At 46.8% G+C, this 26043-nt stretch overlaps 1 protein-coding gene across 2 annotated transcripts in view; it reads right to left on the bottom strand.

The window, feature by feature from the left end:
- Positions 1-26043, bottom strand: part of PLCD1 (phospholipase C delta 1) — a 57307-nt gene that overhangs the window by 2623 nt on the left and 28641 nt on the right. For both annotated transcript variants that reach the window (XM_075419847.1, XM_009942986.2), the window contains exons 4-13: positions 23432-23561; positions 19069-19297; positions 17736-17937; positions 15981-16125; positions 14776-14925; positions 7495-7662; positions 5550-5706; positions 5117-5233; positions 3092-3270; positions 2427-2559 (exon numbers count right to left, since the gene is read on the bottom strand). In XM_075419847.1, coding sequence (XP_075275962.1) covers positions 2427-2559; positions 3092-3270; positions 5117-5233; positions 5550-5706; positions 7495-7662; positions 14776-14925; positions 15981-16125; positions 17736-17937; positions 19069-19297; positions 23432-23561 — 1610 coding nt within the window. The remainder of the gene's footprint in view (positions 1-2426; positions 2560-3091; positions 3271-5116; positions 5234-5549; positions 5707-7494; positions 7663-14775; positions 14926-15980; positions 16126-17735; positions 17938-19068; positions 19298-23431; positions 23562-26043) is intronic.

Genomic DNA, 26043 nt, shown 5'->3' with positions numbered 1-26043 from the left:
TTTAAATCTCAGCGCTTTCTCTCCAGGGCATGGCAGGTACTCTCTGCAGTTTCAATAAACCGCTCTCCAGAAGCAAACAGAGGACATCCTGTTTGAAACGGCTGCCATCGCCCCAGCCTCTGCAGAGCAGGAGCCCAAGGACAGCAAAACGTGGGCTCAAGCCTGCCGGTCATGGAGGGTTTGTGGACGATTTAGCAGGAGGCAGGGATCTTTCAGCTGGCCCTGAAGGTGCTGAGGTGGGCCCATGGGCAGTGCCATGGCAAAATACCCGTGGTGGGTTAGTGCAATTTATTGAGACTTTCACAGGAATAAATCAACTGGACTGAGAATAAATAAACTTCATCCTTGAGATAAAAAAACAGTGCTGCTGATCCCATGGGAGCAGAAATCACGAAAGTCGAGGGAAGGCAACTGGCCCCAGGACAGCAGGTTTCTCTGTAGTGACATCTACGGGGGATTTTCAGCCTGTCTCAGAGCCACAGTGAGATGCTCAGAGCTGCTGAGCCAGCAGGTTCCCACAGCCTCTCGAGCTCCACGGCTGCACCGCTGTGACCTGAGCTGTGCCCACAGCCCCTGCTTCAGTCCCACCAACACAGAATCATAGAATCATAGAACAGTAGAATCATTTAGGTTGGAAAAGACCTTCAAGATCATCGAGTCCAACCATAAAACATCAAACAAGGTGAGCTCCTGAAGCATGGTCACGTATCTGAAACCTCAGACTGTGAAATGCAACCCCCCCTTCTGCAGGTGCCCCTTCCTAACATTGATGTTTTCATCGTTTGATTCACTTCCACCAGGCAACACTCCCTCCAGCATCGTTCCAGTATCGCTCCAGTATCGCTCCAGTATCGCTCCAGCCAGCCAAGGGCTGGCCGTGGGGCCGGGTGTGCTGAGCAGCCCTGAGGAACAGGCCTGGCAGGTCTGAAACGTTCCCTACACAGCTTTCACCCGAGACATTATAAAAATTATTGTAGGTGACAGAAATGGCCGTGGGCTTTAGGAGCTAGGACAGATTTACTCCAACAGGAAAGAGGAAAACAGAAATGTTGTTATCAGGGAGGAAAATACAAATTGGCTTTCTAGCACTCGGCTCTTACTCCACACAGAAAAGCAGTGTGCGTGTGTGTACCCGTGTGTTTGTCAGCAGGAGGGTGAGGACTGATTTCTCAGACTCCTGCTGCCTCGTTACTCCCACAGGTGAGAGGGCTGGGCTTGCCCTCTGCAAACTCAGAAGGCCACAATAATCAGACCCTCGCTGCATGGAGGGAGATCACAACCATGAGACATGGTCCATGGGGAGGTGAAACGTCTGTGAGATCTCTGAGGTCAGCGCTGCGTAAGGCTTGAGCCCAGCCCTTTGCAGTCCGGGTCTTACGGCTTTCACTCCTCACCTCTGGCGTTGCTGTGATGGGCATTGATTTAGCACCAGTGCCACTCTGGCCAAGAGGATGAGCAGATGGAGTGTCCCTGCCTTGTGAGGAGGCTCTGAGCTATGGGACATGTTCTCCTTTTGCACAGGCTATGTTATGTATGAGAAGAGGCTGAGAGAGGTTGAGTTACTTCACCTGGAGAAGGCTAAGGGCGTTATCGTTGCCAACCTTCACTACCTCCTTACAGAGAAGATAGAGCCAGACTCTTCTTAACGGTGCACAGCAAAAGCTTGATGCATAATGGGCACAAACTGCAACAGGGGAATTTCTGGTTAAGAGTAGGGGTATCTTATTTTATCATGAGGTCAGTCAAGCACTTGAGAGATCCCAGAGAGTCTGAGGAATCTCCATCTTTTGAAATATTTAAAATTCACCTGGGCAACACCCTGAGCAACTTGAATTAACTTTGAATATGATCTTGCTTTGGGCAGGGGCTGGAACAGACACCTCTGAAGTCCCTTGCAATCTCAGTTTTGTGAGTTTGTGATACTTTCAGAATAAAATCAGCCTCACAAGAAGCCTTTTCTGGGAAGATGAGAAGGGGATGGGGAGAAGATTAAGTGGGGACTAAAGGAGATTAGTGGGAACTCATGCATCCCAGGTCAAGTCCAACTGCATGGAGGTAAAGAGCACTTCCAGAGCTCTAGCTCTGCAGATTTGGCAGCCAGCCTCAAAACAACTCCTATGGCTGATGTGGTTTTGGAGGGAATTTCTGCCTCCAAACATCTTAGGAGAGAAGAAAGAACCCCTGAAAGTAATTCTCCACAGGGACATCAATCGGTGGGGCTAGCTCATGCCACCAGCAGTCTATGACCAGGGTCCCTGCACCGAAGCAGGACAACAGCACCTCGTGTAGCTGCTTAGCGTGGGCAGGCCTGGGTGCACCTGGGCAGGTCTGGCCACAGGGCAGCAGTCTTGGCAAGGAACACACCACTACATGAAAGGAAGGGGTTACTGCCCCATGGCAACGCAGCATGGAAGAAGATCCTTTACCATTGTTTTCAACGACTTTGGTCTGCTTCTTGTTGTTATCCTGTTGGACACCGTGGATCTCTACCGTTACCTTAGGATCAACGATGGAGTTTTTGCTTTTGTTCACCTTGGGCAGCTGCTGACCAGAGATGATCTGTGGAGGAAATGGAGGAAGAGGTCAGGACATCATTAAGAAAGGGGGCTCCCTGGCAACCTTCCCTCTCCTTCTCCAGGAGCGCAGGACCTGCTGTGACAAGCTGGTGCTGGTCTTTCAGAGCCAGCGTTGTGACATCCTTCAGAGGAAGCTGACATGAGCCAAAGCACCAGTGAATACTGCTCCAGCCCAGCCAGGTGGTTAGGGGCAGGCAATTTTTCTGACTGTCCCCACAGTGATCAGATGATACTTGGAAACAACAGTGGTGACTGTTGCCTGCCTGTCTGCCTGTATGTTTCTGTAATGACAGTGACTATTGTCATTAACCTCTGCTACTGCAGAACATTAAACATGTGAGTAAGTGCCTGGAGCATGAGAGCCCACGCAGGACTGAAGCAGAGACCCGGTGGTGGGAAATGAGTAGGTTTAGGATAACATTGCCCAGGTGGGACCAGGAGAAGGAGAAGGTACAACCTACACACCCCCCCTGAGGGTGGATGTTACTGAGACATTTTCCGACTTCTATTCTTACTTTAAGTAGAAGCTTCTTCTTTGTCCCCCATGTTCCTTCTGTGATGGATTTTGGATTGAATTTGGTTTGCTCATCCCGAAGGAATTCCGGCTTTAAGACATACCCAGAAAACCCATTGTCCTGGAACCGACCCTGGTAGACATCCATTTCTGTGCCTGCTGTCTGGAAATTTAGGGCAACTGCAACATAAATAAGTTCAGTCACTTTCTGATAAATCAGTGGGAGTCTTTTTGTACTAATTCTGTTCACATGAAATTGCACTTCATGGATATAAACACTGGCTTTTCCATGCTTCAAAGTACAGTGATAAACTCTGACCCTCACAGTCTGATACCCCTGAGGATTTCTTGCATTCAGAGATGTTAGAGACAGGAGGAGCCGTTACAGCCATCTCAGTTGTCCCACCTGCCACAAGGTCAAAAAGTGTCCTGCACTGAACTCCTGTCACCTAGTAAGGCAACTGCATCTGTTAGATAAAGCTATACATTTCTGTGCTGAAGGAGTTATGTCCTGCAGTGAAGCCAGCGAACCCTTCTCAGATTGTTTCTCTGGCTGCTTAGCCTTATTATAAAACCTCCTTTCTAGCCCAGATATGCCTGTTTCCATTTGCCATTGTGAGGGGCATTGATGCCTCTGTTGGGTAGACTAGAGAGTTCCTCATGCAGGAGTACAGAAGCTGTGATCAAATCATCCCTTTATTGTCCCCTGCCTGAAATAGATCAAGCCTCACTGGTGTCCTAACACCAGGCAGATTTCTTGCATTCTCTCCAATTTGTCACTGTCTTTCTGAAAGGATTAATGTCAACTCTGGAAGCAGCCTCTGTGAACAGTCTCACTAACATCACACAGGGAGCACACATGGACCCCGGCACCTCCTCACGACTCCACTGACTTCTCAAGGGTGATGCTAACCTCTCCAGCAAATTCTAAGACAGTTCTAGGACAGACAGCACTTTACCCTGGGCCTGGATCCTACATACCCTGTAATACTTGAAGGCAAAAGCATTTTAAGGCACTCTCCTGTTTTTCTACCTACAAGTAAGACTTTACTAACTGCAGTATACTGGTTTTTCCAGGAGCTGCAAGTACTCAGGGCTTCTGAAAAATCTTCTTTTGGGTGCCCAGATACTGAATTCATGTCAGATAAGGCATGCAGGTCTGGCCTCAGTGTAGCCCGAGGGACCTGATGGTGCCTCCCAGGGACTCTCCCGAGGGCAGACTCAATGCTGGGCAGACTGGTCCATGGGTGCTACTTGTGCCTCCCATGGGGGCTGCAGCACCCAGTGAGTTCATATGCTGCCAGGCACATCCAGCCCATGCAGGTCCACATGGCTGGGGGCCTGGGAGCGCTGCATCTGCAGCTTTTCTTGTTCATCTGGGCCACATAGGCACAACTGGGACATGCCCAACATTCAGCATCACCAAGAGAGCCAAGCGTGCCAGCCTGCCCATTTATCACTGCACGAGTTTTACTGGATGAGAGCTACAACAGAATTCATCTAACAGGCTCTGGAATCTTTGTTTTCATCAAATCTCCGAGACATCAATATACCATCAGGGTCTCAACACCCTGGGACTAGGTATGATGCACTGCTTTGACTACAGCGAACAGCTCAGGCCACAGCTTGGCCCTTCTGATCTGCTTTAGGGCCTGAGAGATCCGAGTTTCATTTCCATGTCTGTCAGAGATTTCAGCATGCTTTTCAGTAAGTGACTGTAACCCCTGGCTCCCTCCTCCTCTGTTAAATGGCAATAACTCTGTTTCCAGTGAAATTGCAGAGATGTGCACATTAGTGTGCAGGAAAGGCTCTCCTAATGGCTTTGAGGTGGGCCAGAAAATGGTCTATGAAAAGTCACTGAGCATTTCCTGAAGGGCTGATATCTCCCAGTGACCACTGAGCCTCTCTGCCTGCTAATGGCTTGAGAATGCAGATCTACCTCAGCTGACTGCTGGCTACCTCGCCACAGCCAGGTCATGGGTGACCCAGCCAGGTCGACCTTGTCTAACCTCCCAGTTGCACCCACCGATCTGGCAGCCGACATTCCACAAGTCGATAGGGTTATAGTTGGAAGAATCTGTCCTCCAGCCTGCAGGGTAGATCCGGCTCAGGTGCCTGATGTTGTGATGAATAAAACTGGTTCCTACAGAAAAACAGAACAGAAAATGGCCCTTTCAGTGATGGGGGCTACTTTTATCTCTTCTTGGTGATGCTCTATATACAGCTCCTCCACCTAGTGAGTCTGGCTGAATGTGAACTACCTGTATCAAATGCCCTTCTTGGTGACATCCTCTGTGACCTTAAGTTATTCTCACTGTTTCTCAGTGACACGCGTGGCCAAAGAGATCATAACCCCTGCCTTTCAGGATGCCTTTTCCTCGTGCTTAACCACCACTAGCTGTCCCTTTATGGGGGACTGGGACAGAGGACGGCCTTCTTCCAGGGCAGAACATACATACCAGACTCCTGGGCTAGTTTCAGAGCTTTGCTCTCCGTGAACGATGACATCTCGTAGAAAGGCCGAGGGTGGCTGGGGTCCTCAAAGCCATCAAAATGGACACTCTTGCAGTACACAACTGTGTCTGACAGCTCCTTGGCCAGCTTCAAGGTGTCACTCTAAAAGTAGGAGAGCAAGAGATTTGTGTGGAGTTTCTACAGTCGTACTCAAAAGTAATAGTCATGTCTTGTCTAGGACTGCTGGGGCTTCACTTCTCCACCATCTTCAGATGAAGAGGATGCACAGTATCAACACTCAGTGGCACCTCTATGCAGAGACAGGGTGGAAAAAGGACAGACGGCCCTTGCCATGTCCCTTGCCCTGCATGGAGAGTGCTAATCCCCCCTCTCAGAGCATCAGTGCCCTCTCAGGCCCATCCTGGCCTGTCCAATGATATCACTGACTTCCAAAGTATTACTACTAGGAATATTTCATTTCATCTAGGCTGTCCCTCCTTCTGCATTTGTTTGCATGTCATTACATGAGCAAGTATTTCAGCTTGGCTATCACAGCTTACAAGTGGTTAGGGCTACAAACACTGGAAGAACCCAATCAGTCTGTACTGGTGAGCTGAGAGAGGATTTCACACAACAGATGCTTCGCTGTCCCAGCACCCTTGTTGCATGATGTCCTCCAGATGGATCCTCTCTTTGTTGGTGGGATACCCTTTCTACTGCTTTCTGCATGATCACTTGTATTTCAGCATCAATGGCTGTCTCCAGTTGCTAAACTACAACTAAGCCTTAGCAATGAGTTTTCCATACTGTGCTGGTGCCAAGCACGCAAACCTAAAAATAATGGGAAGGGAGGGATGTTCAGGCCTCCACAGAGCTAAGCTTTTTGCTCTTGAACTAGAAAGTTCTCATAATCTAGGTGCCTCCTACTCCACAGCCACATTCAGTGGTGCAAGGGTGAAGCGAGAGCCATCAGCTCCCATCAGAAGCAAGGAAAGAAAATGACAGACTTCAAAATTATACACATTATGGCCTACAGTTCAGAAAAATAACTAAGACCCTCAAAGAGTGAGCAAATCAGGAAGGGGAAGCGCAGATCAGACGAGATCCAGAGGCAACATCAATCAGCTTTGCCACCAGTGGGGCCATATGTATTCACATCACCTACGAACTTGGTCCGTTAGAGATAGGGCCTTCAGAAAGACCTGGAAAAATGGATGTTCTCACAGGAGTGAGCAAAACACTGGTGTAAACGCCAGCCTTTTCCTCCCAGAAGCAGTCATCCCAATTGATTTGGCAACCAGCCACCCCTTCCCAACAGATCCATAGTTCTTCCCTCCCCATCTCCTCCGGGTCAGAAAAACATGACCGCTGAGGGTGCGGGTATGTCCCAAAACCTTACTAGAAAAGCACCAGCCTCTGATAACAATCAAAATGGTCTCATGACAAATAGATGTCTGGAATTCAGATGGACAGATTGAACCTGTGGCCTTCCACCACTTCCATAAATGCTGCATAACCTGTCCCAGCTGCAGGGTTCTCCAGCCTCATTTTAAGGAAAGAAGACAACCTTCATGCTTGGCTCGCTCTGGAAGTTCTCTGTTTGTGCTTGGGACAGAGATCATTAGGCTGAGCAAGGACCAGGATCCTTAGCTCCAGCGATCAACAATTCACCCTTCCACATCCCCACCTAAGTAGCTGAAAACACACTGAAAATTGTCTTAGCTGGGAACATATTAGAAATACATTTCAATTGCCTTTTTTTTTTTTTGGCATGGTACAAGGCCCACCTAGAAAGTGGTTTCCCAGCATGTGTCACAGGATAGGCTAACAAGACGGGATTTCCTTCTGCAGTTATTCAGAGCTTTCTGCAACTCGCAGAGATCCTGTTTATAGCTTTACTGTCTCTCCAGGTCTGCTCCATTTTGGGACTCGGTTACTTCTTTTACTTACCTTCCCCTTCTGCTGTATCTCGGTCTTTACAGATTCATCTTCAATTTCAGCTGCTTCATCTTCATCAGAGACATCCTCAGCTTCCAGGTTGTTGTTCCCATTTGTTCCGGTCGGGTCCTCCTGCCTGCTCAGCTTCTTGCCTTTCACAAGGATCTTCCCTTTCAATTGCTGCACAAGGAAAAGTGGACAAAATAGCTGGTGTTTAGAAAAGATTCCGGCTTGTCCTGAAGGAGCAAGGATATAACAGCTCCTCAGCTGCCACCAGGGCCAGGGCCTTTTAGAGTTGTGTCAGTCAGTGGTTATTACCAATAGATACGACTGAAAGAGAAGTGTGTTTTTCCCTGCCTCTGGCCAGCCTCTGAGACCACAAACCATGGGTCTGAAAATCCCAGATAGCCCACAGATTCCCCCCTGATACAGGGCTGTCCATCCCCTCAACTAGACAACCTCTCGTGCTGTCAGAGGCAATAAAAATATACCGGGTTTTTTTGAGAACTGAATGTGGCCCAGCAAACAAGGCCAAGCCTGGAGGTCAGGGCTCACAGGGGCTATTCGCGGCACCGTTTCTGCCCCTTCGTGCAGCCCTGTTATTTAACCTGACCCAGCCTCTGCAATGTACGGTTATAAACACATGCACTGCTTGGGAAGCGGTATGAGATCCACACAGGGACTGAAGCAGTGCAGCCCTTTGCTCCACCAGACATTTTAACGGGGGGTGAGAGGTCCATTGATTTCTGGACACGTCCCTCGCGCATAGCGGACATGGGATTTCCATATGTTACAGACCTTGCAAGTGAAAATTTAGGGTGCTGACAGCCTAAGGAAGAGTTCCCAGACCCTTCCCGAAGACACCTCCTTTTCTGAAAAGAACTCATCCTGTGGCTGCTGCCATGGCACAACACTGATAATAACCAGCAGCACATGCCAGTGTAACATAGCTGGCTACTGAGCTGATCCAAGGAGCACATTTCTTGTGCTGAATCAACTCTCTCCAGCCTCTTTCAAAGTCCACATAAAACCTCAGGTGAAGGAACACACCTGTGGCTGCTCACAGACCCCTGTACCACTGATGTGTCTCTTGGGCAGGATCTGACTGTGGGAGGAAGGCTGAAGCCTGGAGAGGGCTGACTGACCCCAAATGCCAGCGATGCTGGCAGCAGGGAGCAGTACCAAGGAGGGTGACTGCCTGGGTGCAATCCCCAAGTGAGTGGACTATGCTGCAAAATCAGTTAATTCAGCCCAGGAGCACCCCTAGATCCTGCTGCTTCCAGTGGAGTCAGAGAGAGATTTGCTGCCACGTGGATGTGTTCAGTAGCCCAGGCTTTGGAGGGCGCTGGTTATTCCAGAAAAATGCAGTCTCAGAATGAGCCAGTACACCCCCTCACCCTGCGTAGCACGTCTCCCCGCCTTTCAGTGACACCCTGTATTTGCCCTTTCCACAACAGCAAACGCAACGTTCTCAAATGACAGGACTGTGGAAAACCGAGGATATTTTATAAAGCAACGCAGGCATTTTCAAAGAACACTGCTCCCCCTTTGCGGGTGCAAGCAAATTGCATCACGTCTCTGCAGAGACCAGTCCAGCTCCTCACCACCCAGCTAAGCTGTGGATGAAGCTTGGGCTGAGCTGAAACTTGACACTGGCACCCAAGGCAGCAGCCAAGAGCATTTTTCTTCAGCTACCACAAATGATCTGTTTACATCGGGGCACTTCGCCTGTCACTCAAAAGCTACACAAAGGCAGCTGGAAGGAACGTACTGGGAATAAAAGGCCCAAAGGAGCAGTCAGAGCATAGCAGTATCCTCCTTCCTGTCCCTGCACCATCCTCCATCCTCCCAGACCCTCAGCTCTCTTCCAGGCAGAGCCGTGACCTGCTGCTTCACATCCATGGCTGGGAGATGAGTCGGCTCATTTTCAGGGTCTCACTTCAGTCTGCTGCTTGCATGTCTTTAACCACCCTCCTGCCCCCAACATCCAGCTCTTCCACAAGACCCACCGGTAGCAGGTGAAATCCAGCTCTGTGTGAGTTTCCGTGCTCCTGTCAATACTGTGAACGGACAAGCCTAGAGGGATTGCCCTGGGGACAGTGGGGAGCGGCGCAGAGAAGTCTCTCTTGTCCTTCACAGGCTGCAGATAATATCCTGCTACATATTATTATCTGCCTCTGCTTTCTGACACCCCATAAGAAACCTTACCACCACATCTCACGGCTCAACAGTAGAGAACTAGGGATAAGGTATTTGGGGCAGGCTGCTTGATTCTTAATTACCAGTAGGGCTACTAGCTCTTTTTAAACTTATCCAGTCCAGGACAGCCTGTCCAGCAAGTGAGAGACATACTTTCTGACACAGATCCATCCTAGATGGCTGAATAACATCAGACACAGCAACGCGGCCTCCACCTTGTCTCCTCACCCCATACCAGGGCTGCCAGCGGTGGGTCATTGGGGCTGCTGTTATCCTGTCTAGACTGTGGTTACTCTGGGAAATCTTCAACTGCTGCAGATGCTCCCCACGGGGACAGGGACACTGGTCAGCCCAGACTGTGTTGTATAAGGCTCTCCGAAGGGCGATTATGGTGGTCCCCTTTTGGCCTTGAAATCTAGGAGGCTGGCTGCCGTCTGGAGTCCTGTTGCATTGCAGAGGTTTAGCATACCCCTGTGCAGATGACTTCCACCGTGCCTACCAGGGAGAGCAGTCCATGTGCCACCTAACTCCGGAGGAGATGCATTAACTGACTGGTTCACAATGAGAGGTGAGATTCACCCCAAACCAGAGCATTTTCATCTCTGTTTCCTACAGAAGGTGCTGTTCTACAGCAGCATTGCACTGAATCCACCCTGCAGAAGCTGCCCGTCCCAAACACTGTCTTCCTTCATTTAATATGGCTTCTAGGAAGCAAAGTCCAAAATCTGAGTGCTTATCTTCTTTAACAAGGTTTTAAATAAGCTGATACACACAGACACAAACACACACATGCACTTGTTCCATCCCTCTTGGCTCCCCTTCATGTGTTATTAAGTATTTCTAGCCTGAGGTGAAAGACACTCAGCTCATCAGTTCAGCTCTGTTGAGCACATCCCTTGTCTTAGGAAGAAGCATTAGCTGAAATAATAAATATTCTACAAGTAGACCATAAAGCTATTCCGACTGCCTGTGGCAAGCCCAAGGTTGAATACAACCGAAGAAAATGGGAAAGGGTATAAGGACACTGTACACGACTGAGAGCGTATAGTGGAGTGGCTGCTGGAATAGATGCAGCTCTTTCCCTTCCCCATGTGCCCTGTGAACCGCATTGCCTTAGTTCTCCAGAAGCGGAGCTCCCCTGCTCTCCAGCCTTTTCTAGTGCATGCTGAACAAGCTCAGCTCTGCAAATGAAATGGTTCTGACGCAGGGTTTTGCTTCCTTTGGGAGTCTGTGAACTGGGGCACAGCAACCATCGTAAACGAAGGCACTGGTGATTTTATTAGAAGGAGCAAAGGTGTGAAGAGCAGAGGATTTTAAAAGATCTGCATACACAGATACAGTTTGCCCTGTCTGAAAATTTCTTGCACCTATTACCAGCCTGAAAGCCATGACAAGGTCTGATATCCAGTTTTCATCTCAGTGGGAGTGGAAGATTTGTAAAGTGATCCTCCTCATCAAACTTTCTGTGCTTTTATCACCTCCTTTACAGTCAACAGTGAGAACTAAACACTCCCAGGGTGTAATTCTTTTTGTCCCTTTAAGCAAACACTTAGGAGGAGGTGGACCACACCTCCAACTCCCCTGGCTGAATTAACTAGTTCTCAAAAAAGCCCAAAGTGAAGTGCTCATGTACATGGATAGACGGCGTTTGAGAACTGCCACCTTACGTCCCGCTCTCAGGATGAAGACATCCATCTCCCCACATTTCTGAGAAGCTGTGAGGATTAACATGTTCACATTCATAAGGAGATGCGCAGATCGGATGCACTAACTGGTATCACATCTCCATCTGTGTATGTCTTTCAGCCTGGTTGTCAAGTGAAGTGTTGCAGGGTTTAACAATGGGGGGCACAAAAGGATGAAGAGAGTCCCCAGAAAAGTGGAAGAAACACATTGTCGAAGGAGGTTTTGAGAGGTTTGAGGGAAACTCAGCTCAAGAACTTCGGCCAAGAAGATGCATTGCAGAGAAGGATGACACAAGCTGGGCTAACCTTGGAGAAAGGCAGAGATGTGGAATTAGGCACAAGGCAGAGGGACTTGAAGCCACATTCATGCTGAGTGTATGATGCAGAAGTAACCCTCCCAGGCAGATGGCTCCCAGGGTCCATTGCTGACTTGAGACCTGCGGCTGAACCTGCTCTGGATTTCACTGAGGCAAATCTAGAGGTGTTTGCCACCTTGCTGTGAGCACTGGGCAGAGCACATCAGCCACCCTGCTACCTCAGATCAGTTGTGCTGAGCCCTGCATTGCCACTGCTATACTGGAACTGGTTCCTGAGCTGCGTGGCTCAAAGTGATGCTGAATGGGGGCACAGGACACAGCGATGGATGAGACTGGTGGGACAGTGGAGGTGCAGGGTGGCAGAGGCCCCTGCTGCTGCACTGGGGCTCCCAATCTAGGGGCTCATGGTCCTAAGGGTCACCTACCAAGACAGGTCTGTTAAACAGAAAGTGGCTGTCATTGTAAAGAAGGAAGAACAGCAACAAAGAGCTGGAGGGGTTTCAGATACACCAGGTATGCTGAACAGCTGCATGCACTCTTGGCAGCTGTTTTAGTCTTGTTCCAGGGCTGGGGTTTTGCAGCATTTCTAGCTGGGATGCAGGGACAGGAAGGATGGGCCCTGGCAGACCCCTGTGCAGATCAGGGATGGGGCAGGAGGGCCTGCAACAAGCAATCAGCGGCAGACACCGGAGCAGCCCTTCCCTTCAACCCTGACACTGCCTGGAGCTTTTGCATGGCTTTTGGGCTTTCATCCTACAGGCCTTTAATTTACTAGTGGAACCTAAAGGCAGTAGCTTGAGGGAGATATTTAGATGCTCTGTGTAGCCCAACACTTCCTAAATGGAACCTAATAAATCAGATGCCTGCCCTGGGCTGTGGTATGAATCGTTAGTGTGAATCTAAACTATGTCAATCTTCCTTTAATTACTGACACTGCCCCACTAACACAATCTGCAGCAATGTTTTGTCTGTCTTTATTTACAGCTTTTCAGCCCTCTCCCCAGTGGCAGATCCCACCCTTTTTCTAATATATAAAAGACTGCGTTGTCCCTGGCTTCCCCATGTCAGCTTCACAAGGAAGTGGAAAATCCAAGAGGTTTCTGGATTGTTTGCTTTTTTCCTTAGCATTTCAGCTTCAGTGCACTTGCAGCAGTTCAGCCCATTGCACTCTCCTAGTTCACATAACAGGAGGGCAGAGGAAAACTACCAGAGGGAAAAGGACAGGTTTTGTTACGTTGGCAATTTTTCTCCCTTTAAACCAAACAGATCAGTCCCTGCAACGCAGCCAATCATCAGCCCAAATCCATTCACTAAAGTAGATATATGCCCTCCCGTTCCAGCTGGGGCCACGTGTCCATCTGGGCAATCAGAGCAGGAGGTTAGACGACCACAGGAATGGGAAAAACATCTTTGGGAAGATGGGATCACTCCCCTACACACATATCACACAATTCTTTCCCTGGTGTTTCTCCTTTCTTTCTTCCCATCATTCCTCTGCTCACAAGGCAGTGTTTTGCAAAGCCATCAGCAGCTTTTGTGATACTGCACCGAGGATAAATAGCAAGCCAGGAGGTGACACTGAAGACTTTTGATTTTTCCAACTCAGTAACAGCCCGCAAAGACCTGTCTCCATGCTGGGTGTATCCTCACTTCTTAAACGGAGGCAATTCGTCTGCGCCAGTGCAAAGGTCCCGCTGAAACAGCAGCTTTAAAAAATATGATTCATCCTAATTTATTGCACTGGTGCCTAGGGACCAACACAGATCAGCTTCCCTCTGTGCTAGGCATTGTACCAAGAGAGGCACGACACTTCCAAATGAAAGGGGAAAGCCAGAGAGAGAAAACAGAAAAAGGGAGAGGGAGAACAAGTAGAGAAGATATTTTGGGTGGATCATTTTCCTCTTTTTTCTTCCCTGCTGACTGCCAGCTTGATCCCACCCACAAACTCCTTCCAGCTCTGGCTAGGCATTCTCATCCAATTTTTGGCAAAGGGTTTTCTTTAGCAAAGAAACACATTTTAAAGGGAACTGCAGCTATCCACACAAAAGCGTGTTTCTGCAAGGTGCTTAAGGGAAGAGAAAGAAAGGAAACACAAACCCAAAGGGTGGAAACAGATGAATGTTTCATTTTGACTTCTGTTTTGGAAACTTCTTCTTTTCATATCAAGATTCCATTTCCAATTTGTTTCTAATTATCAGCTAATGAATTTGTAGTGATGGTCCACTGTTGAGGGCTGCACATCTCCTTCTGCCTGCAGGGTCCGAGCTCAGCTCACTGCCTTGATTCGTCGAAATCAAAGGGGCATCTCTATGCAACCTCCTGCCTCCGCCTGTCCTCCATGGACATCTCCATGGGAACACCATCCCCACCACCCCAGGCCATTCTCAGTGGGAGGACGCTTGATGCTTGACATCATAGTTTTAGGCTATCTGTACTAGTTTTCCTCTTGAGTTTTGAGGGCCAAGCAATCACAGCTATCCTTCCAGCCCTCACCGCTTCCTAATCAGCAGTCTGGGTCTCCACAGTAGAGCACCCAAGGCATTAAAGGATGTCATATCCCTCAGCACAGGGCAAAACATCTGACCCACCACAAAATCAGGCATTGCGCAGTCATGCTGGATCAAAAGCACAGAACACCTTGTAGTGTGCAGCAACCTAACTGTGCTTCAGAGGATTAGCCTGAAGAAGGTCATATTCAGCTTTGAGGTGTGAGGAGTAGACACAAGACAGACCTTCAGGATTCAGCTCCCCTGCAACAAGCCAGAAAGCAACCTTCTCATGGGATGAAGGACGTTCCGTGGCATTGGTAAATGGACCAGGAATGTCCACAGTCCCCCAAGGATGTCTCCTCTGAGACCTTAGACAACAAACAAGGAGCAACAGGGCATTCTGGTGTTTGATGTGCACAGGCTACTTTTAGATACTCCTATTTCTTATTCCACCACTGTCCACAGACAATCTCTGTTCTTCAGCAAGTGCCGTTCCCACCAGTCCTCAGGCATATTGTCCACCACTTGGCACCCAGCAAGAAGAGACACCTCTCTCTTGTCCCACCCTCAGAAGGAAGAAAGTGCTAGAGTGGCCATGCTTACCTCTGGGGAGGGGAACTGGGATTTGTTTCCATCAACTGGGGCAACCAAGAGCATGTCCTGCAGGATTGTTGTCATGTGCTGAGCCATGACCTTCTGCTGGTCGACACTGCAGTGGTTCTCCAGGGATATGATGACAGGGTATGGCGAGGTCTGTAACAAGACAGCAACATATATATCATCAGTGAACTCTGAAATTTCACCAGTCTATAGCAATTTATATAAACCCCAGTGCTGTTTTCCCTGGAAATGAGTGTGTCGACAGTAGAGTCTAGTATACTGGTAAAATGAGCATTTTTTAAAAAACGGATAAATTTAACTGTGCAGTAGCTAATCAGATCTCTGCTGATGCCTTCTAGAAACGATGAGCCAATGGACAGGGCACCAGGCTGGGTCAGGATGCCTCCCACAGACTTTCTGGGGCACTTTGATGAGGCTCCCTGTGCCTCCATTCTCCACTTGCACAGTGGGTCAGAGCACATTCCTACCTCAGAGGACAGACTGGGAACGGAGGCTTTGAAATTACTGGGTTTGCTCAAATCCTTAGGTGACATGAATCCTTGCTTCATTTGTGCATAGACCTGAAATAGTTCCCTGTGCCTCTCTCCCACCCGTTTTTTGTGCTGAAGGCATTGTCATTGTCACTGCTGTATAGCTCTGAAGGAAACTTGATATTAGCTCTTAAGTCAAGGACACTGAGGGAAAACAGCAGAAAGCCCAGTGAGTCTGGACAGAGCCAAGGTTTTTTAAGGGCTGCTGGCCCAGCACCGCCACACAAGACTCCAGACCTGCTCATTTCATTTAAAGTAAAGTAGAAGCAGTCCTTCACATCAGTCCCTCCAAAACATACACACATGTGTTCTCTAAACTAGGAATGGCCACCCAAATCATGGGCTTGTTTATATTTCCCACCAAGTATGCTCAAGATACTGGACATTATTTTCATTGTAGTGGGGTCCAGGATGCAGCGGTGCTGCTATAGATTCAAACTCATCCTCAGGTAGTGCTCTGCCTGTCCAGCAGCTCCCAGGAATGGATCTCTGCAGAAAGCAGAACATGGATGTCCAGACAGAAGGACACATCTCGTACCCATGAGAAAGGCTAAGGTGAAGTCTTCATTGTTTATGATCTCTGCTGGGAGGGCAAAGACCTACTATCGGTCTTGGATTGTGCAATATGAGAAATCTTAGAGGGTGCCTCGTCCTTACTTTGAAAGCATAGTTCTTGATGGCCTTAATGACATCACTGAAGAGGATCTTGGAGGTGAGAGTGTAGCCATGATAAATGACGGGTTCTGAGTTAGGGCCATCCCAGCAATCCAGTTCCACACAGCGACAGCCTTTGGTGAGGGCTCTGGAAACAAAGAAGGGACCTGGTTGGGTTGTAAGCCTCCTGCTCCATCTCCAAATGAGGGTGCATGAGGCACAGGTATTGCCTGAGAAGGGTAATGAGAAGTTTAGGGAGCAAGGGAGAAAAGAGGAGCCTGGAAAAACAAGAAAGCAGATGGAGAAAGGATGGGATCAGGAGAGCTCAGAGTCAGCAAAGAGAGCTCAAGGATGAGCAAGGAAAGCACAGTGGGAACTGAGAAAGGAAGTAGGGAAAGTCCAAGGTAAGAATTATCCAAAGAAGAAGTGAGTGCCAGATGAGAAAGGACACTCATGACTGTGTCCAAAGTCTTTTCCCAAAGATATTGAAGAGAAAATAAAGAGTGGCTGCATTGGAAGAAAGACAGTAAGACAGTCAGCCTTAGAAACCAGGTCATGCAGCCTGGATGATGTGACTTCTTCATCTAGATCTGATAAGACATGAGAGATGAATTCTCAGAACTGTCAGGGAGGGAGCTGTGGAAAAGCCACCATAGCTGAAGAAACTGCTGAGGGCCAGTTTCCCAAACTGAGTCTACAGACTGAATTTCCACTTGAAACTCCCGCCTTTATGTATCCATACTTCCATTTTAATTTATTTTCAAATGTAGGTTCCCCCTGTACAGACTTATCTGTCTAGGAGATGATCTTGTCTCTTTTACAGTAACTCTCTATACATTTCAGATAACACAGCTCCTTAACTCATTGTAATACGAATCATGGGATTTTATTTTTTACAACCAAAACATAATTCTATAATTTTAAGACACTGTAAGAGGGATTCAAATGGCTACTGAAAAGCAGCTGGTGCCAGATTTCGCTCTTTACTCTTCTGAGCTTATGACTCCAGACAGTCATTGTTCCCTGAGAATCAGATAAGTAATAAACAGAGACAGAACTGCAGTTTTTGGCTTGCTTATAAGGAAACACTGTCTCACTTAATAAAAGTACAGGTCATGGCAGAAGTAATGTCAGGTGGTTGTGCAAGTTAGTAAAGGCTGCTGCAAACATCTGATCATGAGGCGTCAGACAGCAGTCGTTGTTAAAGGCAGAAGTAGGCAACACCTAATGTTCTGTCCAAGGGTGCTGTAAGAGCATCTAAGCTGCTAAAGAGGCACCAGGCAGAAGTTTCCTGATCACCCACACTGCTTCATTAGCTCACACCCCAACTCTTTTTTTGGACCACTCCAACTATGTGTCTCCAAAGTAAACTCCAACATGGTTCTAGGGATAGTCCATGCCAGGGGCTACACCCAAATGGCAGTACAGATCATAAACATCGTGACAGGATGCATCATTTTGGCTCCTTCCAGTCCCTACACAGTCCTGCAGCTCTATCCAAGAAATATTTGCACCTTGCAAACTCCTTGCCCACATCATCTCATGCCATATTCTGGGCAATACAATACACATTAGAAATGGCTCATCCTGATGCCAACACGGGCCAGTCCACACTACCTGGTCTCGGGGTGAGAGATTGCTTGTTGGTCCTCTTGCATCTAGCAGTTTAGAGACACTCTATGTCTTCTCTAAGAAAGAGGTCAACCTCTCACATACATAAACACACACATACACATAAATACATGCACAGTACATTACCTGATATAGGCTTCTGTGCTGCTTGGACCTGTGAGCTGGTCTTCCATGAGATAGGTATTGTGTGAGGATGACACAAAGTAATGACTGAGAGGCTGAGTCATGTCCTGGTAAACTTTACGGTGGGAGGAGCTGAATATATTCCCATCATCGGACAGCAGGTACATCAAGAAACCATCTTTGGTCATGGAGTTACCCCTCTTGGCTGCCAGATAAACAGACAGAAACCCCACACTGAAAATCTGACACCACCAGGTTGTGCCATCATCTTCACCATGATGCCTGCTGCTCTTTAGAGGATCTCAAAAGCAAAATGTGCTCCCTAGGCATTCAGCTAATAGTAAAGATGTTAATGCTGTTCAGATGATGGTAAGAGTTTTATCTGCCTGAACATGCTTTTAAAACCCCTTCACAAGCATGGCTTTTTACAATGCTTACTGTTCTTGATAACCCCTTAGAAGTGTCAAAGACAGCACTTACCTCACCTTTCTTTAGAGATCTACAGTATAAAAATCTCCATATGAGCACTTCAAGCTTCCTTCAGGCCAACACAGAGAAGCTGTCAGATGTCTAAACATAGCCAGATCTATCCTGTCTAGATTATCTAATGAATACATGATTCGCAAAGAGAAAATGCAAAATTGTCCAACTTTGGGGAGAAATTGGGATCTCCCCATCTTGAGGGACTGAGCTAGATCTCAGTCTAATCCCCAAGTCTGACATCTGAAAAGCATTGTCCCTCTCCTGAAGGTATACCAGGATAGTGAAAAAAACAGTCTACGATCCTGTTTTTGTTTCTTGAACATGTCCTCCAAGGTGCTCCAGACTGGAAATTCACTTAATTTCTGAGCAGAAAGACAGTTCTGTGATTGATCAGCTAAAGAGCTGTCACCTTCTTGGCCCTCCACTCAAAGATCTCATCACCCAATGGCTTTTCAGGTGCCCACATTCAGAAACATTTGCCTCCATTGCTACTTCTGGAGAACAGAAATATTGCTACATTCTCAACCTTGCAAAGCCACGTGAGGTCTTGACATTTGAATAAGCCATCAGAGCCTTTCCCTCAGGAATTTTATCACCCTCTAGCCAACTCTGTGTCAACCCCTCTCCAGCTGCTTGGTGTACCCAAGACAAAACTGAAAAGAAATATATCCCAGGCTCTCCCATCCTCCCCTCTCCTAGAGCTGCTAATGTTCCCCTAGGAGACTGGTGTTTTAGAAGCAGCTGCGAGTACAAGATGACACAAACAGCTGCAGAAGAAAGCAGCAGCAAAGCAATTCATAGTTCATCAAGAAAGCAAGCTTTTGAACCAAACCAGCCAAGGTTTCCAACCTACCTCTTTCATTGGGCTCATATCTCTGAATTAAGGCAGGGGCAGCAACAACAGCATCTTCTTCTCGCTGTGTCTCATAGAGGAACCTCACCAGGTTCTGGCAGGACATGAACCCTTCTGTATCTGAGTACTTTTGGAAGATCTTGTCTATCTCCTTCCTCTCTGTCAGTATCTTGTAAAATTCCTCTATCTCATCATCCTCCAGAGCCTCTGTTTTGGACTTGTCACAGTGCTGTAAACGTAGAGGGGAGAAGGAGTGAAAACCTTCTTTCCTTCTGGCATACGCCAGCCGTAATCTGCACCAGGGCTACACAATGCAGAACACAAAATAATTGGAAAGAGTTACTGCCCAGTGAATGAGAAGCACTTGGTCAATGACAATGGTTCCCATTGACAAGGCCAACAGTCATATAACAGTTACAGTTACTATTATTTACTCATATTATCAGTGTGCTGAAAAACACCCGGCATGGCCTTGAGCTCCACTGCACTCTGTGCTGTGCAAACCATAAGGTAAAACGACAGCTCCCAACAATCTAAGTAGAAATCCAGGCTCAAAAGAAATGTACCTCTTGATCTCAAGAGTTGGAGGAATGTAGGGAAACAATTAACTCAATGCATCTTTAACTATTGATAGAGACCATGGCCTAAAACCCAGTGAGTAAAGTGAAAAGGGCCTTCCGCTCAGTCTTAGTGGGTTTGAGCTCTTAGGTCTCAAAAGACTGTCAAGGCCAGTAGTAGGCTGGTTGCAAAGTTGGCATCAAAACTGACTTTTAAAAAAGTCCTGCTAACCACGTGCGTGTTTAGGTATGAAAAACTCCCTCTTTCCACGGAACTTTTCCTTTCTTGTTGAAAAACCTCCAAGCTGCAAAAATCTCCACAAAATTTCAGATCAGATATCAGCTTCTCAGGGAGCTGTAATTCAAATTCTTCATGCCCCCATGTTTCTCTGTGGTTTGAACTTCTCCACTAGATAACAGCTCTGACAGAGAATCACAGTCAAGGACTTGGCTGACCACGAAAGATGAGCAGTTTAAATTATGCATGTTAGTGTCTCCACGAAGGATAACACCTTCTCCAACAACAAATATTTCCAATTTATTTAAAATATTCCCAGATTATTTTTTTCATCAGAAATTACAGTTTTTCTGTGGCAAATCCTCATATGAATTTTGTTGCCTGTTCCTAGCAGAATTCTCCATAGAGAGGTGAACAACTATTTATCAGTCATCTCTGGGATGTAAACCTCTGCATTTAATAGAGGCTGAGCAAAACAAGCTGCAAAGGAAAGCAAGAGCCTATTTCAGACGAATCTTTTATGAGCAAGGAGCGCTGTACTGCTTTCAAGTGTTTTTCCCTGCAAATTTCTGCAGTCAACCCACTTCTAGTTACTGACTTATTATTATCATGATTCCCTCTCCCTCAATATCTAAAGCAAGCAAACAGGCCCTTAGCAGTGGTGTCCTCCTTTCATACAGCCCACTCACATATTTCAGGTAAGTCTGAAAAATCTCCTTTCTGGCATGGCCAAAACCCTGCAGGACATGGCTTGCCTTACTTCGTCTTTGGCCTAAGAACTTCTCTTTAGGCCTGAAGTTGGAATGGAAACTGTGCTCCAGGACACTCAGAGGAGGTTGTGGTGCATTTCACTCCACCCTTGCTATGGAGCACTTGCTATCAGTTACCTCGACTTCGCTGACAGATGGTAACATGTCAAACCAGGGGAATTAAACTGCTTTTCATCTTTGATCTCTTATAACAGATAGAGCTATTGTCCTGGGTTTAATGACCAAAATGCATGTCTCAGTTTAACCAGTCATCATACTAATCTCAAGCTAACTCTGCTAACGGTCTCAGTGATGGCCACGGTGGCTTTGGCAGTGCCCCAAGCAAGATGATAATGAGAGACTTTCATCCCCTGCAAATCCTCTGCTGGAGTCCTCCACTATCTGTTTATGGTGCACTAACAGAACCAAACAAAATAATCATGATGCACAGCATTTCACAAACTGAACTGATAGCAGAAAGTTCAACTTGTTCTGACTTCCAAATCTGCTAGGTAAAAGCTATGGGCTCATCTCAGTGATGGGACATCCTGTAAATTCTGAGTACTACAGACACCTTCAAATCAGGTTTGAGCAGACCAGGAACTGTCTTTTCCTTGCAGCCTTCCATGTCTATGATCCTGTGCTGTGGCTTTGGCAAATCTCACAAGCTAAGCTAAGCATGATGCTTAGCAATTGAAAAAGGAATATAAAGAGGGAAACCAACTGGTGCAGACTGCAGGGATGCTGTGAATGGCAGACATTCTTTAAGACACAACAGGGAAAATGACATATTACTTCTAGATAACTGGCAGTATAAGTGATTAGCCTTGGGAATTTTGTTCATTAGTGGCCTTTAAAGGGTGTGATGGAAATAGGACAATAGCATTGGCATCATAGTCATATTCCAGGACAGATCGGATGGATGGTATAAAAGTGAGCTCATTCTGCTTGGGCTACAATAGCTCCAAATTAGAAAGAGAATCTCAACCCAAAATACTGTGTTTTACCTCACTTGTACAGATTGTGAACCATGAGTTCTGAATGAACCCTGTCCTGCCAGAAAAAGTCAGAACCTTTCTGACGCATCAAAATGAATATTCAGGTTGAAAGGAAGTGAGCAATCAGAGGAGCTTTGCACAGTTTCTGGTTGCATTGCCTATGTCTTACTCAGGTGTGTCCAAAACCTGGATGTGGACACAGTCATGTGACAAAAAGCAAGAATAATGTGAGAACATGCACTATAGCTCTTGCATGAATCCTTGATCACCCTTCCTTCCTGTGACTAAATGAAGAAAAAGTCACTAAGGCAGAAAAGATCACCCTTTTAACATGCTGTAACATCTCTCAGTCCATCTAAGTCTAGGTAATACTTAAACTGAAAATGTAATTGCTTTAGGAGCAAGACACACTCTTCCTGGAGGCAATTCAGCCCACAAGAGATCTGAATTAACCTCCAAAGAGCCTCTCTTTCCAGTGGCTATACAGAAAACTTCTAACAATTACATGCCTAATGAGGGTAATTCCACTAGCTGCCTGCATTTATATGGGTTCAATCAAGGTTTAGAAATTACTTGGAGTTCTTAAGCAAAAAAGAGAACTGAACTTCAAAAGTTTCCACTCCTAGAGCTCTCTAGTAACTACTCCAATAGCAAAAGAGGTTCATTGAACGAAGAGGAGACTGTGCCTCTGAAAAACAATGGTGTCTTTTCAGATGTTTGACGTTTGAAGATGTAGGGAGCGATTCATCTGACCTGTGTGAGATGTATCCTTTAGGATGAGGTGAATCACACCCAGGTCTTGATTAATGGCTTGAGCTACACAGACTGCAAAGGAAGTGCAAGTGCTGGTGACTGCTTCCAATGCAGATGTATGTACCGGAGACATCTAACTCGGTCAGAGGAACCCCAGCCTTACTGCTATTCCTCCAGGGCCTTCCTGAGCAGGGAACAAAGCATGGGATTTGCCAGCCAGAGCAGGCAGTACATCTGGAAGATTTTGCAAGGTGAAATTCTTTAAGATCTGCTGATGACCTTCCCCCAGTTCTTGCAGAGTTACCAGAGAGAAAGAGAGAGAGATTTCCATAAAGCAAGGATTAGGAAACTTGTACCTCCTTTGCGGAAAGGTCCTACTGAGAGCTTGCCAACCTTCCCTGCTGCCTGCTTACAGGAAGGAGCAGGAGAACTACTGCCTGGTGCCCAAAACCACCCACACATTTACCAGTGATTAGAAAAAGCATTTCTGAAACTGCCCACACATGGATTCAAATCCTGCTTCAGACAGGATGGAAGTCTGGAAATTATCCAGACATTTTATCTCACCTCAGCTGGAAGGTTTCTTTAGAGGTAAACCAAAAACATAACAATCGAAAAATTTTCATCTCTTTCTTACATTCTGATAGGCTCAGCCAGCGAGCTGAATATTGAGAATTTAGAAGTGTATGTCCCTGACCAGATTAAAAACACCATGGGCTATTAAATCAACCAGATTAGTCCAGGCTTGGGTGCAGTGTTGTTTATCTATCATGAATCTAAGGGTTTTTTTCTTAATTTGCACTTTCTTTTTGTTTACACCTGTCACTTGGCACACTCCTCCTCTGAAAAGGTGAGGATCTGGGTTCATAATTGTAACCAAACCAACTTCAGCCAGACTTAGGCATTGTCATGTGCTGTGGCACGCAGAACTCCTGAAAAACCTGGGACTCAAAGTGTACTTGAACTTTGCTTTTTTCACTTTAGCTTAGGTCTCCAGCCATAGCTGAAAGCTGTGTGAGACCCTGACCTCAGCCAACGGCAAAAAATTTAGCTGCTTGCTCTCATTACCTGGAAAATCTTCTTGGCATGATAGTCATCAACTTCAATGTTCACTTCTTTCAGGAAGTCCTTGAGCTCTTTCAAGCTCATCTTGTTGTCTTTGTTTTTATCAGCTTTCCGCAGGCAGATATGAATCCAGCTGCAGGGTGATGTAAGGAAATCTTTCTAGGTCAATGCCTAGCCTAAATATCACCCTTCTGCTGCCCATGGTGTGGGGGAAATCTCTTCTAAAGACTCTGAGCCACTTCTCCAGCTGCTGTGAATCAGCATGCTATCACTGGACAGCTTACATCATTTCACCTTCTGCTCTGAAAGAGCAAAACGGTGCTTTGGCAGAACCAAAATGCGCTGTATTACAGGCAATCATGACCCAGGAGAAGCTTTTCACCATCTGGCCAGGGCTGGATCAGCTCTTTTTACCCTGTAGGAGTCTCTGGCCACAGCCACATCACAAAACAGTCTGATTTCTCTTTTATGACAGAAAGCACACTCTGCTCCAGACTGTTAAAAGGGGATAGAGGAAGGATGAAAAGAGCTCCCAAGTGGGGTAAACTGATTGTTAGAGATTTCACCAATATTCCGTATAGCAAGCTGAACACTGAACATGGATTCTCCAAAAAAAAGCATTAATGTTAATTTTTGGACTCACCTTCACCTTCCATATTTATTTAGGGATTTCTGGTTATATGTGTTCAGAACTTTGTGGTGAGCAGAATCAAACGAAACTTTGTGGGTCTTAGCTTCCTCTTGTGAAATGCACAGGATCTATTACTGTATCACACTGTGATAATAGTTCATAAGAGCTTGGTTTATGATAACTTTAGTTTACCTACAGATCTGGAGTAATTACTATAAAAAACAAGGTTTTTAATGTGATGCTGGTTAATCTGAACTGGGTCTCTCATGTTCTCGCAGTCTCTTGGGAAAACAGTATTTGTCAGTTGAAATAGAGTTTTAAACAACAAAAACCCATGCTTTTTGCATCAGGGAACTGTGTCTCTCTAATTCACTTTACTGTCAAATAAAGATCCAGAAAAATCTCCTATTTTTCAATAGAAAAGTGATCAAAGTAACAATTTGATGTCCACGAATGTAACTCTCCATGTCTTGCATAGGAAGCACTGCTCCAAACTCATTCTAAAAAAATCTCTAAAAAATGCCCAGTCTGGATGTTAAGCAGAGTAAACCTCAGGATTAGCAAATACCAGCTGAGGTATGTAGTACCATAACATTTTAACTGGGCCTTTCAAAATAACCGCAAAAAAGGGCATTAACTGACAGCCTTAGGGGCTGTAGACATAACCCTGAAACAGAGTTCTCACCACAACTACCACTACATTCCAATATTGCCAAAGTATGGAGATATGCGTAAACTGTTTGTAAGTATTGTTTGTCTCATGGAAAGCTGAACTTTCTGTCTTCAAAAATCTTGGCAGGTGCTAAGCAATGACCTCACACCACATCCGTCTTAGCGTGGTAATATTAATATTCCCCTTCTTTATAGACACGGAAACCAAAATAAAGAGAGGCTACATTTCCCCAGCTCCCAAGGACACTCCGAGGCCCTGAACCAGGGTCTGGATTGGACTGATTCTTCCCAGAAAACTAAGTTCCAGTCACGAAGCTCCCACGCGCAGAGGATGCTCTGCTGGGAGCACATCACCATCCACCCCAGGGTGGAGAACACCCCCTCCAACAGCTCTGCTCCCACGAGAGGCTGCTCAGCACGTCAACATGGTGCCAACGGCCGTGCCACCCATTCACACCCAACCCCTGCACCTCAGCTCCCCTTCACAGGCTTCCCTAAAAACAACATGCAGGAGTAATGTGCAGCTTTAGCGAGCCAAGAGGAAATCCGGTCTGTCACAGCCAGAGGTGAGCAGCAGGGCTGGATGACACTGTGTGTAGAAACTAATTGTGCTCTAACCGCTGCAAAACCACCTGTTTTTTAAAAGACTCCAGTCATTTCCACTGATCATGAGCGCCCAGAGGTCATGTACATATCCAAGGTTGACTCTGGAAGGCAACATGTGGGCAGTAATTGCATCTGCAAAAGAGTATGCCCAGGCCCTGCCTGCGAAGGGAGGATGCTTTTCTGTTACATCCCTCCCAGGGAGGCTGAGCGGTGTAGGTGGGAAATTAGAGAGCGCACGAGGAGCACAGGCACACAGTGAGCCCTGTCCCTGCAAGGGCAAGCAGCAAAGAGAGAAAAAGCAGACTGCAGACAGCTCAGCTGTTTTTTGGGAGAGCAGCAGTGTTCAGTCCCTAAAACACCCAAGCTCCCCATGCATCTGGATCCCCTCCGGTCTGAGAGAGCTTAGAGGAGCTGGACGAACTAGGCACTTCAGTTCTTCTCCTCTGATACAAACACCATTTTGCAGCCCTGGTTGTGGGTCTTCCTCTCACCTTACGCACCTATCCGGGCCTGGGTGGACTAGGAAAAAGCTGTTCCCATTCCTATATACACGCAGAGAGAGCCTGCTGCCTGCCTCTTGTTTTTAAAGGATCTGCCAGCTTCAGGGCTACCAGCTTTCTGTTAGAAACCAGAGAGGGATGACTGAAACTCTCTGGCAGATTTCCCATGAATGTGCTCAGAACAGAAATGCTGCAAAACTTCTGGG

This window comes from Opisthocomus hoazin, chromosome 4 (genome assembly GCF_030867145.1).
Source record: "Opisthocomus hoazin isolate bOpiHoa1 chromosome 4, bOpiHoa1.hap1, whole genome shotgun sequence".
NCBI classification, from domain to species: Eukaryota; Metazoa; Chordata; class Aves; order Opisthocomiformes; family Opisthocomidae; genus Opisthocomus; species Opisthocomus hoazin.
The sequence above is the reverse complement of the archived record's forward strand: the minus strand, read 5'-3'. Positions and strand labels throughout refer to the sequence as shown.